General features: G+C 50.4%; 1 protein-coding gene and 1 long non-coding RNA gene across 5 annotated transcripts in view; one reads left to right on the plus strand and one right to left on the minus strand.

Moving 5' to 3' along the window:
* Window positions 1-13758, minus strand: part of LOC120908845 — a 60490-nt gene extending 46732 nt beyond the window's left edge. The window contains exons 1-3 of the long non-coding RNA XR_005741185.1: window positions 13650-13758; window positions 13242-13518; window positions 523-693 (exon numbers count right to left, since the gene is read on the minus strand). This is a non-coding gene — a long non-coding RNA (uncharacterized LOC120908845). The remainder of the gene's footprint in view (window positions 1-522; window positions 694-13241; window positions 13519-13649) is intronic.
* The window catches only part of LOC120908832 (DNA N6-methyl adenine demethylase), a 160181-nt gene that overhangs the window by 143336 nt on the left and 2301 nt on the right, over window positions 1-14544 (plus strand). For 3 of the 4 annotated variants that reach the window (XM_040320274.1, XM_040320276.1, XM_040320277.1), the window contains 6 exons: window positions 8696-8824; window positions 8892-12273; window positions 13277-13481; window positions 13696-13868; window positions 13948-14226; window positions 14311-14542. In XM_040320274.1, coding sequence (XP_040176208.1) covers window positions 8696-8824; window positions 8892-12273; window positions 13277-13481; window positions 13696-13868; window positions 13948-14226; window positions 14311-14542 — 4400 coding nt within the window. The remainder of the gene's footprint in view (window positions 1-8695; window positions 8825-8891; window positions 12274-13276; window positions 13482-13695; window positions 13869-13947; window positions 14227-14310; window positions 14543-14544) is intronic. The other variant, XM_040320275.1, reaches the window with a different exon arrangement.

Genomic DNA, 14544 nt, shown 5'->3' on the forward strand with positions numbered 1-14544 from the left:
TCGGGGCCTTCGTCGTCGGATTGACGGTAATAGAGAAAAGATGGGGGGGGGAGAGGGAAATGAGTTTTACCTACGGTTGGATATTGACGTGGCGAAAGAAAAGTGTGTGCTTTTTTTCGTCGTCGTTGTGGTTGTTTTGGTTCGTGCTTTACTCAAAACACGGCGGCGGCGGATGACGATGACGATGTTGATGAACTTGCATTTGTTTATTCATCAAAATCGAAAGGGCTGTGGTTGGGTTGGGTGCGTTCATCATTTTGTTCTTGTTTTTTTGAGAATAAATATAAGAAGGACTGTTTGTTGAGGGGGTTGGAAGGATCAGGGAGGAAGCGAGTAATAATAATCTCGTTTTCATCTCCCATGGAAGGAGCCGATTTTCAACACCGGCTTTCTCTAAAAGCGACGAACACGAGAGGCACGACGGGACCTCATTTCATCAGAGCGCCGGAGCGCCCTGTTTTTAATAAATATTAAGCCTCCCCCTTCCCCCCCACCGCCATGAACGAAATGAAGGTTACGTACCGTGTCCGTGTGTCGGTGTGTGTGACGAACGGCCAGGCCAGCATGTGAATGGTGGTTTTTCCTTTTTTTCGGTGCAGATGGTGCTCTCATTCACCGAACCCGTGGCAGTGGAAGTGATTGGAGAGGTGGATATTGCACTCTGGGAAAAATGCCTTTCACCATTTTCCCGTGCTGCAAGGAGAGAGATAGAGAGAGAGCGAGAGAATGTTAGGAAGGGAAGAGTGAAAAAGTTGTTTTATTAATTTTTTGCTGCTCTATTTCCCTTCGCCGACTCGGCTCGGTCCGCTCTTGCCTTGCACTTTTCCTGTCTCTTCCTTCATTTCATACAGATCTATCTCTCTCTCTCTCTCTCTGGCTGTCTCCCCCCTCGATGGCCTTCCCTGTGGTGGCACTTTCGCAAGGATTCGAGGTCGATGCAGCCTCCTCCGGTACGCCAAAAACGTATGCCACATTGCTGCCTTCCGTGTACCGACCCGGTTGGAAAATTGGCCTTCTTTCCTCTCCCTTGCTCTCTCTCTCTGTCTATCCCACACAGCTTCACACAAAAATAGGAAGGGAGAGGTGTGCTGTGTGTTGCTTACACAGAGGAAAATTATATCCAAATATTTCATTTTCATCACGAGAGAAGCTCGCCAAACCTCTTTTTAGCTGCTGGCTTTACTGGTTCCCGTTTTATGCTACCGTGTGTGTGTGTATGAGCAGGATGTGATTCGAAGCAAGAAGGGAAAAATTACCTTCCCTTCCTTCCTCCACTACCACTAGTATAAATATTACATTTTTTCTTCTACAAGCAACTGTAACTAGAAAAAAAAATCAACAATTTCGTTCGCAGTGTGTAGAGTTTTTCTGTGAAACCGAATCCTGCCGACGATCGCTGTCAGTGGAGGACGTTGAGGATCACGGATGAATTTCTTTACATTTTTCCCTTTCCTACACCCTCATTCTACACAACAGCCCCCTATTCCACTGTTGGTTTATGGACCTACCACCACCATATCATGTGCTTCCAGCTCTTGGGTTTATTTCGTTCATGTCAACATAAATACTTGGTACAAGATTTGGGCTGATTAAAATTGAAGCATGTGTGCATGAAATGGAGAAGAAGAACAAAAAACAAAACAACGGCATTTGACATGCCAGCGCTTTTCTTTTTTTTTCTCTCGTCTAAGAGCCACCAGGAGCCTCCATGGAAAATTGGGAAAAAAAATCACTTCTTTTTGTGTTATTGTTTACACCAAAAACAACGTGAATTATTATTTTTAATAAATATTCTTTTTATACACACAAACACACGCAAACACCATAAAAAACGAACAGAAATAGTATGTGTGTGTGTGTGCTGGTTCGTAAAATTTCCATTAAAACCCGAGCTTAAATTCTCTTCTCCCATTTTAAAGCTAATAATGGGCAATAATACCAACAACAGCAAACAAAAAAGCGTGTGCGTGTGTGTGCTTGTGTGTGTGTGAGTGCGTGCCGTAATGCAGGTCTTGGAGCACTTAGACGTTCTCCTTCCCCTTCTACCCACACTCGCCCATTGGCCAATCCCATATCTAAAGATAGTTGGTTTTGACGTAACCCAAAAGCATTTCCGCCCGCCGGTGCTGTCCCACCCCTCTCACCCCACTCGTTCGGCCTTTTGCACGTGGTGTTATACTCACCGGTAAGGATGCACCAGAGCGAGACAAACGATCGGTTGGAAAAGTGAGAAAAGAACACTTAGTCAAAAAGCGGGAGCGAGGGGGGTGTGTGTGGAAAAGTGCGAAAAGTATTGTTATCAGAACGATGGAGGGAGGGTTGAGAGTGCGCTTGTGTGGGAAGGGGGGGGGGTTGCAAAAGGAAGCAAGGAAGAGGAAGCAAAATAATAATGAATTATGTACACACACACACACACACACACACGCACGTGCATTTGATGAACAGTTATGGAGAGGGGAAGACATGAGGAAGATTGTTTAGGAAAGGGAAAGGGGAAGCGAGAGGGGACGAGATGCGATTTTCCGTCTAGTAATGAAAAGCTTATGTGTACATAGCCGAACCACCCACTCAAACCACCCCCCTCCCCCCACCCTTCATTTCGATCCATTTTCCACAAAAGGAGGGTGACCCACGCGCGGGGTGGGACTAGGGTGGGAAAGGAGGTGAGTAAATAAGATGACGATAGTGAAACGTTCGCCTTCGTCGTCGTCGTCGTCGCAGTCCTCGTTGTTGGTTTGCGAGGGTGAAAAACGAACGGGAAAACGCGAGGGTGGAAAACGAAACGAACGCACACGGAGGGTGATTCGGGAGAGAGAGAGAGAAAGAGAGAGAGAGCCAACAGAGACGAAGCAGAGCAGGCGCACAAGCAAGAAAAGGAAAATTAATAGTGCTCTGCTTGTTTTTCCAACCCCCATTTCCCTACCCTCCCTCCCGCTCCGGGGTTTCAACCACCGAGTGTTTCCCCCTTCGCGCAAGATTCGCGCACCGGGTCTGCCTGCGCACCGTCCATCTCTCCCTCCCTATGTGTGTGTGTGTGTGTGGTTTTCCTCGTAAAATATGGGGAGTTGTGGAGGGAGGCGGGTGTCTAGAGGGGGAAGGGATGAAAGAGGCCTCTCCGGCGTCGCCATCTTGCCCCGGCGCCCGCTGCTGTATGTGTGTTGTGCCCCGTCTCGTGTGCTCGTGGTGTTTGCACCAACCGGCATTGTACATACACACAGTCACACACACACAGATACGCACACATACACATCTTGTTGGAAAACCTCCATCGTCCTTTTTTTGCCGTGGGGTGATTTTCCACTTCCTCCCCCATGCTTGTGTGTGTGTGTGTGTGTGTGTGTGTGTGTGTGTGTGTATGTGAGTGACACTGTACATCAGCTCCTCGTGGTAAGTTGTGTGTATGTGTGTGTGTTTCTTTTCTTGCTATACCAGCGGTGCCGTATGTGTGCTTTAAACGTACAGCACACATACAAACACACCACTCACACACACACACTCACATGCTACAACAGAAATTGGGGGGTGGAAAACCCACCACCCCCTCCCTTCCAAGCACAAGCCGGAGAAGCAATCAACGAAGGAAAAGCACTCTCTTCTCTCCGCCTCCGTTTTTATCTCCCTCCCAAGCCGGGTGGAAAATGATAATGAAGCAAATGGGAGGATCGGAAGGAAGGAGGGTTGTATGTGTGTGTGTTCAACCAAAAGCAGCTGGAATGATACCCTCCCCCCCTCCCCCTCAAAGAGAGAAGGTCACAGAGGAGTAGAAAAGTGGGAATAGGTGGGGAAGGTAATGTCTCGATCGAAATTGCGCAATTGACGTGCGCCGTGGAAGAAACGTCACACACGCTTGAAGGGCGAATATTGGCAAGAAGAGGGGACAGGGGGAATGGTGACGCAGTACCGCATAAAGACGAATGACCGAGCGCACACAGTCACACACACGCACGCACACACATGTGTCATAGGTCACACACATATCAAGTCGGCTGCTTTGGCAAAGACGAATTTTCATGATCATCGTGTGTGTTCCCATGTGAGTTTCTCTGTCTGTGGCTTGGTGTTTGCTGGCCAGCATCGTATGATGGTCAAATGTCGCTGACCCTTTGGGCGGGGGTGCTCTCGCGCCGTTGTTATTCGATGCCGGTTTGAGTATTGTTTAGAAATGTTTGCACACATACACCACCACTGTAGGAACATAAAACACCATCTCAACCCTCGGGACGTTTCATGTTCTGCAGCAGCAGCAGCCAGCAGATGATGATGATGGTGATGATGGTGGTAGTGGTGCTATTCCTTCCACCATGCCATAACATTGCTTATTATGATTTATGATTCTACTATTGCTATTGCTAAGCATAATAATAAGCAATGCTGTTTTAAATTTCGAAAACGATCTTCCCTTGCCTTCGCTTTACTGTTGGAAAATGCAACGTAATACCATTCGAGGATGTCCAATTGGAATATTATAGGACAATAACAGCAAATCCAACTGTCAAACTCAAACGTCCATAAGTTTTGAAATTTCCGTTTTTTTTTAAATTAAGTTACAATACATAAACACATAAATATGCCCACTATTTCCGTGTCATGGAACTGACCACTCGGTTCACTTACCGACCCAAACACACACATAGTAAGTTAGGTATCCATCCACGGGGATACTAGTCGTAATTCGTAACTTGTGTGCGAATGCTCTCGCCGTAGTAACATTACACACTTTGTTGTTATTTTTATGTGTTTTTGTTGCTCCCCTTGCCTCATGGTACGGTGTCCCTTTTTATATCTCCCCATCACAGAATTGTAGCACGATTCATTTGTTTTGGTTGTTGTTATTTTTTCACTCTCTCTCTTAAGCAGAAAACGAGATAGACACGATGTTTGTGTTGTTTCTGGTGATCTGGTGAGTTGTTGTTGTTGTTGTTGTTGTTTTGGCCGGTTGCCGTCGTCGGTTTGAATGTTGTTGATACGCACACGTATTTTTATCCCGCTTTTGTAGTGTTTTTGTGTATGGCAGATGGAACACGGAGCAAAGGAGATTGTTTTTGCGCCGCTAATTGTTGGCTTATTTCGACTGCTGTTTGTTTTATATTTGCTCGACGTAGAATAGAAATCCTTTCCGTTTCTTATTTTTAAAACATAGTCTTCTTCTCATATGCGTTCCCATCTTCTTCCCTGCACAACGCAGACAATTCCCTTGTGAGTTGTACTTCCGTGCAGTCCCAAGCGAAAAGCACTCTCTTTTCCACGTATGCAAATTACCCTCCAAAAAACACGTATACAACCAGGGGCAAAATGCAATTTATGGGTTTCAGTTTGTGCCATTGTGCCACCCCATTCCTCCTCCCCGAAAGCATTGTGATAAGATTAAAGGCTTTTGTTTCCTTTTCCCGCCAACTCCCCATAGTGCCAACACTACCAAGGAGGAGGTTAAATTTATCTAAGACGTAACATTGTTCTCCCTTCCTTTTTGAATAATTCCCTCCCGGAAAGGGAGAGTGGAAGCAAAGGAAACGGGGGCTTATATAGAGTGGTGGTGGTGTCATAGGTGGAAAAGAAATTGTATTGTTGTTTTTTTTTTGTTTTATTACAAGACTAAGGAAAGGAAAAGCGAGTCGCGTGAAAAAGCCGCCACCAAAACAATAGTTTTAAAGTGTATTGCTTTTGGACTCGGGGTTTTTCTCTTCTTTTCCTACCAAACCCCGTCCGTTGTATGTGTGTGTGTGTCTTGTGTCCAATAAATTACCTTACCGAGGGAGGATTGGAAAGAGGGTGAAAGAAAAGGGGAGAGGGGGTCGTGAAAAATAATGCGTCCCCGTCACAGCATGCTTGGTAACATTGTTTGCCGGTGTGTGCAGTTTTCAGCAGCAGCAACACCAACATGCATGTTACACACACTCTTATCGATGCACTTTTCAAGATGGCGGACGTTCGGTGGTGGTGAATGGTAGCGGGAGAGAGGGTCACAACTTTTCGGAGTAAGTTCGCGACCGCACACCCTTGTATGTGTTGTCCATGAGAGGGAGAGAGAGATAGAGAGAGCGAATAAGGGCTCCGCTCCCCCCGGGGAGAGAGAGAGAGAGGTAAAAACTCAATTGTAATAAATTAAACAAAGTCACTGGAACGTAATTTATGCTCCCATTGTCTGGCGTAAAACTTCCTTTCGTCACACTGCTGCCGTTCCGTTGATACCGAACCACCCGTCTGTAGGGTCGGGTCGCTTAGGAAAACAGGGACATCAACCAACCAACCAACCAGCCAACAAACAAAACGGCCCTCAGCGCGAATTCGTGGCTGTAAAATCGAAGGGTGGTCGTAAAAGGGGGGAAGGGGGGAGGTGGAGATGGGGTCGATGCAACCGACTGGTGCCGCGCGATGCACAACTTCGTTTTCTTCCCTCAACCTTTTGAACGCAATTTTGGGGCGGGTGAATTTTATCGATCGAAAACGGAAACGGAAACAGAACAGAAAAGAAGCAAAAAAAAAAAGTATTGCAGAAGCAAGTCTATACCCGTTGGGTTTGGTGCTTCCGAATCCGATTTGGAGATGGAGATAGACGCACAGAGACACACTCAGCTAAATCGTGCACAATAAGAAATCAACACCCCGACTCAAACACCATTTCGATTGCATTGCTTTTGCACACACCTGATGGAATAGAATAAAGAGAAGGGAAGCTTGTTCTTTTACACAAACTTTTGCTACTAAGAAGCCTATTCTTAAACGCTTCTACCAAGTCGCCCCCAAGTCTTGCTTGCCAACAAACCACACTATGTGTACGCATTTATACAGGGTTTTCCAGGGGTTATCAAAGCTGTGGAACACTTTAATGATTCTCTGTTAAGTGAAATTCATTTCAATGTAATGGGAATTGGACTCTATAGCACTCTTGTTGGACAAATCGAACTGGAATTTCCAACGATAGAGTTCAATTTACAACATATGAAGTTCATTTCCAATAAGAAAGATTCAAGGAAGTGTCCCACATCTATAAGAACCCCTGGAAAACCCTGTAAGCTGGTGTGGAGTGAAGAGAGAAAAAAAGACAGTCACACCAGACGACGAACTTGAGACGTCCGCAAACAACAACGGCCCAGCAACGCAACGCCGCGACCTCGAACGTCTGTCACCGCGAGAGCTAAACGAGGCGAAGAAAGGGAGAGCGAAGGAGGACGACGACTGTCGTGTGTAATTTATGAAATCAATTAAAATTTTATTGCACTCCCGGTTTTATGTGTTCTCCACACCACCACCACCCACCACTCCTCCTCCTCCGTTCGCTTTCACTCGTCTCACCAACTCATTCTTCTTATCTGCACGGCGGCTGCTTGTCCTCAAGTCCCTCAAGTGACTCAAAACTTCCGTCGTGCGCGGCTGGAGAAAGAGTTGGGAGAAAAGTGTTGAGGTCATTTCACTCCACCGACTGTATTTTGATAGTTTGGAGGAAGCAATTAGCAAAATATGGAAAACAGTGTTTGGACACCTACGCGCTCACACCACGCACGCACACTGGACGTAATCATGTTGGCCCTCGGGTCGGAATGCAATTGATGGAAGTTGCTTTTTTACTTTAATTGCACTTAAATGAAGGATTATGATGATGATGGTGATGATGATGATGGTGAAAGTGTTTCGTCCAATAATAGTAAATGATGATAAAGGGTTGTGATCGTGGGTCGTAAAAAAACACCCAAATTGCTCATTAATGTAATTTCGTGCAAGTTCTTGAAAATGAGATTAAACTAAAACAGGCAGCCCAACACAATGATAGCGTCTCGTCGTGTAGTTGGCTTGTGTATCTTGTGAGGGGCGTGAAACAAAACACGTGTTACTGTAGTCGCCACTACACGGGTGTACGGGAAGAAAGATACGAATCTTTAGATATACTTTCCGTGTGCCCGTGCGAGCAGCAGGGTGGCGGCCTCGAAGATAGTGGTCGTATCATACGTCACAACGCAAACACACACACACAAAAGGGAAGAAGGGCAGGGGAGGAACCTCTTGCTCTACATTAGCAAACAAATGACCAAGAGGGGGTAGCTAAACGAGACACCAGGTCGGTGTGTGTGCTCGTTGTTGTGCCTTCTTAAAACCATTATAACCTTGCCCCCCGCCCCTCCCACAAGCGCAGCATGTCCGGAGTAAGTGGGCGAGCCTGAGTGGCGGCGGTGAAATGTATGCAAATTTTCTAATAAATTATTTCAAGCAGCAATAAATAGATGCAAAGTGGTGATTCGTTCCCGCTCTGCTGCTCCGAGCGCTTGCAAAGCAGAGGGGGGCGAATGCGGATACGTGTGTGTGTGTGTGTGTGTACAGGAGCGGGTGGGAGGAAAGCGTGTGATGCAAATGATACGATAAGAAGCCACACGAACACACACACACACACAGAGAGGGTGGAAGTGCAGCTCGTTTGCATAGAAATGGCCGAATTAAAATTCCTTTCACCAAAATAGAATCTGGCACACACACACACATATATAAACTTGCTTCTTAAATGGGAAGGGGGGGGGGTTTAGTGAGAAGGTGAAGGAAATATTTTTTGCAGCACCGAAGCTCTTTAATGGTAAATTAGAGGCTCACATACTTAGCTTCCTTCTAAACGGAGATATAAAAAGTCTTAAGCTGGTCTTAAGGACGATCTTAAGACTCTGTTAATAACACTCTTTCTCTCTCTCTCTCTCTCTTTATCTACTTCCAGGCCCCAATGGCGTTCTATCCCACCTGGCAGGCTGACCCGTCGCAGGGCTGGCAGAATCAGTTCATCCAACAGATTCCACAGAACACGCCCGCGATTACACCGCTGAACTCGCTCGAGTTCCAGCCACAGGTAAGGGTCCACTCGTCTCCAATCACACACACACTAACCCGTTCCTTCCTTAACATTCAATTTCTAGGGCTATGCCGCTTACCAACCGAACGGTTACGTCCAGACCGCCGGCATCGGGTTCGATCCCAACTATGGTCGCACGTACGCAGCACCGCCCGCGGTCCAGCGCTACGACTTCCAGGCGAACCAGATCGCCCCGATCAATCAGGTGTCGCTGCAGAGCGTCAGCTTCGCGCCGACCGTCACATACGCCGGCCAGGTGTCGACCGGTCCGGCCACGATCGTGTCCGGTCACGCCGGCACCACCACCAACCCGCACGACCAGTTCAATCTGCAGCTCGGCGGCAGCAAACAGCAGCAACAGTCCACGGCGGCTGCCTCGGCGGCGTCGGGAAACGACATGCCTGGATATCCACGGGTGAACAGCGTACCGCCGCGCTCACTCAATTGTAATGGGTATTCAGGCCAGCAAGACTACGGCGGTCTGCAGACATCGACAACGACGACCACGGCCACCACGGCGGCCAGTGCGAACGGCAGCAGCAGCAGCAGCAGTAGCAGCTCGGTCGCTCCTACCACTGGCACCTCGTCAGCGTCCCCGTCTGCAGCAACGGTTGCGACTGCACCGAACACTGGTAACGGTGGCGGAAGCAGTAGCAACAACAGCTCCACTAACAACAACAACGGTAGCACCGGTTCCTCGTCCTCCATGCATCCGCCACAGGGTGTGCCACAGTCGCCCAACCGGCAGCCACCGCGGCCCAACTCGAACAACCAGCAGCAGCAGCAGCTGTACGCCCAGCAGTCTCCGAACCCCTACAACGGCAGCGCCGGAGGTAGCGGAGGCAGTCTGCAGCAGTCGCCGAGCCACAACGGCAACAACACACCGGCGGGCGGGTACGGTAGCGGCCAGAGCGGCATGCACACACCGTCCCCGATGCAGCAGGGCACCGCAGCAACGGACAATCAGCATCAGCAATCGCCCAGCCACATGCAGGGAGACTGGGGCTGGACTCAGCAGCAACAGCAACAGCAGCAACAATCCCAGTCCGGCACGGATCTCTTCAACCAGTCCGATCGAGTCAACTTAAACTCGCGCCTCAAGACGATGATCATGAGCAAGGGCGACCAGAAGGATGCGCTCCTGGCCGGTGGGCAATCGTCGCATCTCGTCGGTTCCCATCTTGGACTGCAGCAGCAGCAGCAACAGCAACAGACCGGCACACAATCGACCGGTCATTTTTTATCGTATAGCCACCATCTCCGAGACAGCCTGACGCCGACACACCACCTGGGCGGTGGTCCTGGATCGGCACAGTCGGCGTCTAGCGCGGGCCCAGGCTTAATGCCCGGCGGCTCCGGCAGCAGCAACAGCTCGAGCAGTACTGCAGCGAACGACGGTACTACTATCGGAGATGGTGGCGGCAGCGGAGGAGGAGGGGGAGGAGGAGGACTGATCAACAGCATCGGCAACATGGTTGATCAGAGCTGGAAGCACCAGCAAGGTGCAGGAAGCAACAGCAATGGCAGTGGCACTAACAACAGCAGTAGTACGTCGGTGGCAGCAGCGGCGGGCATGAAATCCCCCTCGCTCACTGACCATCACCAACAGCAACAACAGCATCATCAGCATCATCATCATCATCATCATTCACATCATCAGCTGCAGCAGCAGCAGCAGCAGCACGATCATCTGCTCGCGGGTGATCTGCACCACGGTGCGAAGCATTCGGTTTTTGAGCAGAAGCAGCAACTAATCGACAAGAATAATACGGATCCCGGTGGAGGCGGCGGCATCGGTTCGCCGACGGGCGTCGGCAGTGAGCTGAAGGGCAAGATGGGCAAGTCGGGCGGGTCTTCCTCCTCCTCGTCTGCGGCCGGCTCACCGTCCGCTGGGTCACCATCGTCGAAGGCGAAGGGAAAGGGCGGCGACAAGCATGGCAAGTCGAAGCATGGCGGCCATCACCATCAGCAGCAGCAGCAACACCAGCAGCATCATCTCGACCATCTCGGGCTGGTGGATGGGAAGTCGTCCTCGAGCTACTCGAGCGCCAACTTTATGATGCATCACGATCAGCAGCTGCAGCTTCAGCAGCAGCAGCAGCATCAAGGCTACTCCAACATGAACCAAACATATCCAGGCAGTGGTTCGACGACCCCGAACGGTAGTCATCAGACATCTTCCGGGTCACTGCTCGGCTACTCGCCAGCCGGTGGAGCGTCCTCCATGATGGTCGACAGCAAGCTGGTGGACGACAAGAGTCCGTTGAATCGCTTCCGGCACGATTCCCTGTCGAGTGGGTTCAATCCGCATCTGCAGGCGGGCGGTACTGGAACCTCCGGCGCTTTTCACCATCCCGGGGGATCATCGGCCGGACAGTCGGCCGGATCGGGCTACAATCTGATGAGCGTCAAGAAGGAGCCGGGTCTGATGGACGACGGTCAGACGGCGCTGCCCAAGTTTGACGGTGGGTACGAGAAGAACTATCAGAACTTCATCCGGTACGGTGACTACTGCGACAACACGCAATCCCCTGGCGCGCAGGCATCCTTACAGGCCGGTGTTGGTGGCGGCGCAGGAGGTGCCTCCGTGAAGAGTGCATCCGCAGACTACAACAGTTACTACTCGCCGTACGGTAGCTACTCGAGCTACTCGACCCAGAGCTACCCGAACTATCACAACCAGCAGTCGTCGGCAGCGGCGGCCAGCGGGTTCGGCAGCGGCACGGGCAGCAACAGCAACAGCAACAGCAGTCTTCCACCAGCGCAAACACCGGAAGGGAATGCGCTGCTCTCGCTGCCGGCCATCAGCACCCCGGTCACGCATCAAACCAACTTCGAGCAGCAGATCCCGGCCCACACGTACCCGATCCCGAAGAACAACAGTCTGCTGCCCGCGTCCGACCAGGGCGTTGCGATCAAGCTGGAGGCGGACGATTCGGCGTACGGGGGAAGTATGGGCAACAGCTCGGCTACGCTTGGCTCCGAGCCGGGAAGTGATCCGGGCATTGGCAATCAATCGTCGGGCAGTGGGACCGGTGCGCTGGCGGAGATTGATGTCGGTAGTCAACCGGTCGCAACGACGGTTGGTGGAACGACTACTACCACCACGACGACGACAACCACCAACACCACCACTGGCACCAAGTCCAAGTCGAAGAAGGGCGAGAAGAAGGACAAGGCGGCGAAGGATAACAGCCACGGTGCGGGAGGTGACGGTGCCGATGGAAAGGCGGAAGGTGGTGCCACGACCGGTGGTAGCACTACCAGCAAGAGCAAGAGCAAGAAGGAGTCGAAAAGCGTCAAGAAGGAACCGATCGATCCGGCCCAGAAGGCGGACGACGACAAGCTGGAGAAGTCGCACAAGCCGGAAGCGCCCGATTGCGACTGTTTCAGCTCGGGCACGGACAAGGCACCGTCGGAACCGGGCAGCTACTACACGCATCTCGGTAAGTGTCATGGGTTGTTTTATACAAGTGCTAGTTCTTTGCTAGTGGGTTCAGAATAAGCTCCAGACTCTGTTTTGAGTTCAGAATCATGTTCATGTATGGGTTCTGGATCAGGTCTAGTAACGGTAAGGTTTGGAGATTAGATCCACGACCGGTATGAGTTAGGGATCAGTTCTATGATCGGTATAGGTCCAGGGCCAACATGGGTTGAAGTTCCGTTTCTGGACAGATGTCCAGAATTTTGGAATCTGTGTTTGGTTCAGCATGAACTCAGTGTCAGTTCACAGAAAGATATGGATGCATGATCAGTTCTAGGATGCATAATCAGAATCAGTTACATAACCAGTATGTATCTAAGAATAGTTCCAACACTGGTACGAGTTGGGGATCAGTTCCAAGAATGAATCAGACTCAGGATTACTTCTGATATTGATATAGATTCATGATCAATTTCAGAACTGGTACGAGTTCAGGATTAGTTCAAGGATCGCTTTGAGTTAGGGTTCAGTTAAAGAATCTGTATAGGTTCAGGAGCAATTTCAGGGCAGAAATTGGTTCGCGATCATTACTAGGACCGGTTTGAGCTGGAGGATCTGTGCCATGACGTGGAGTCAGGGTCAGTCCTGAAACTGATATTGGTTCGGGATCAATTTCAAAACTGTTATGGACTCAGTATCTGTTCCGGAACAAATATGTGTTCTAGATACATTACTAAACTCGAATGGGTTACGGTTCAGTTCCAGGAACAGTAAGAGTTCAAGATTAGATCTAGGAGTAGTAAGAGTTCCAAAATTAGTTCCAGGAATAGTAAGAGTTCAAGATTAGATCCAGTACCATTATGGCTTCAGAATGAGCCCTAGAACCAATATCCTTTTGCACACCGGAGCTGCTCGCAATAGTTTTGCTTAACCATTGTAACCGGATCATATTAGCCATTTAAAAACTCTAATGTTTACTTGATAACTCACCTCTTACACGTCCCGGTCTTTACCTCTTCCGACAGGCTGTGCAGCGACACTGGAAGATCTGCGGCGGGAGACGGAACTGCGCGTCGGCCTGACCGGCAAACAGCTGCGCATCGAGAAGGTCGTCTACACCGGCAAGGAGGGCAAGTCGAGTCAGGGCTGCCCGATCGCCAAGTGGGTGATCCGGCGCGTCGACCCGGAGGAGAAGCTGCTGTTTGTGGTGAAGCGCCGGCAAGGGCATCGGTGAGTTTATGGTCGGGTCGTGCGATACTTATAGCGTCTGTCACAAAAAAAAACTACTAAAAAGCGAACAAAACGCGCAACACCCTGTGTTTCGAGCAGCAGTCGAGCAGTCTGAGTGATTGTTTGGGACTGCTTGTTCGTAACGCAGGCGGTCGGAACACAACACACATTTCTAACCACAAGAAACGCACGCTTCTGTCTCTCCCCCGTACAGGTGTAAGGCGTCCTTTATCGTGATCTGCATCGTGGTGTGGGACGGCATACCGACGCACGAAGCGGACAGCGTCTACCGGATGCTGGCGGTGAAGCTGAACAAGTTCGGCCTGCCGACCGTCCGCCGGTGCGCGACGAACGAGAACCGAACCTGCGCCTGTCAAGGTACGAACGGTGAGAATTAATAGATTAGCTGCGCTGGAAGTTGGCTGCTCACCGGTGACCCTCTCTCTTACCGTTTCCGTTTCCGCAGGACTCGATCCAGAGCTGTGCGGCGTTTCGTACAGCTTCGGGTGCAGCTGGTCGATGTACTACAATGGGTGCAAGTACGCCCGCTCCAAGACGGTGCGCAAGTTCCGGCTGTCGGTGAAGAACGAGGAAGCGGAAATTGAGGAGCGCATGAACGTGCTGGCCACGATGCTGAGCCCGCTGTATGTGACCGTTGCCCCGCAAGCCTTCCAGAATCAGGTGCAGTACGAGCGGGAGGCTCCCGACTGTCGGTTGGGGTTGAAACCGGGCAAACCCTTCTCAGGTACGTACAGTGTTGTTGTTATCACACCCAAAGCAGTGTCCTGACTAACATAAGTTCCTTGTATTGCCTTCAAACAAACCACAGGCGTGACGTGCTGTTTAGACTTTTGTGCCCACACGCACCGCGATCTGCACAACATGCAGGACGGCTGCACGGTGCAGGTGACGCTGCTGAAGCCGTTGCCGCCGGGCGTGAAGCCGGACGACGAGCAGCTGCACGTGCTCCCGCTCTACACGATGGACACGACGGACGAGTTCGACAGTGAGGAGGGCCAGAAGAAGAAGCACGAAACCGGCGCCGTGCAAGTGCTGGAGAAGT

Source organism: Anopheles arabiensis, chromosome 2, assembly GCF_016920715.1.
Source record: "Anopheles arabiensis isolate DONGOLA chromosome 2, AaraD3, whole genome shotgun sequence".
NCBI classification, from domain to species: Eukaryota; Metazoa; Arthropoda; class Insecta; order Diptera; family Culicidae; genus Anopheles; species Anopheles arabiensis.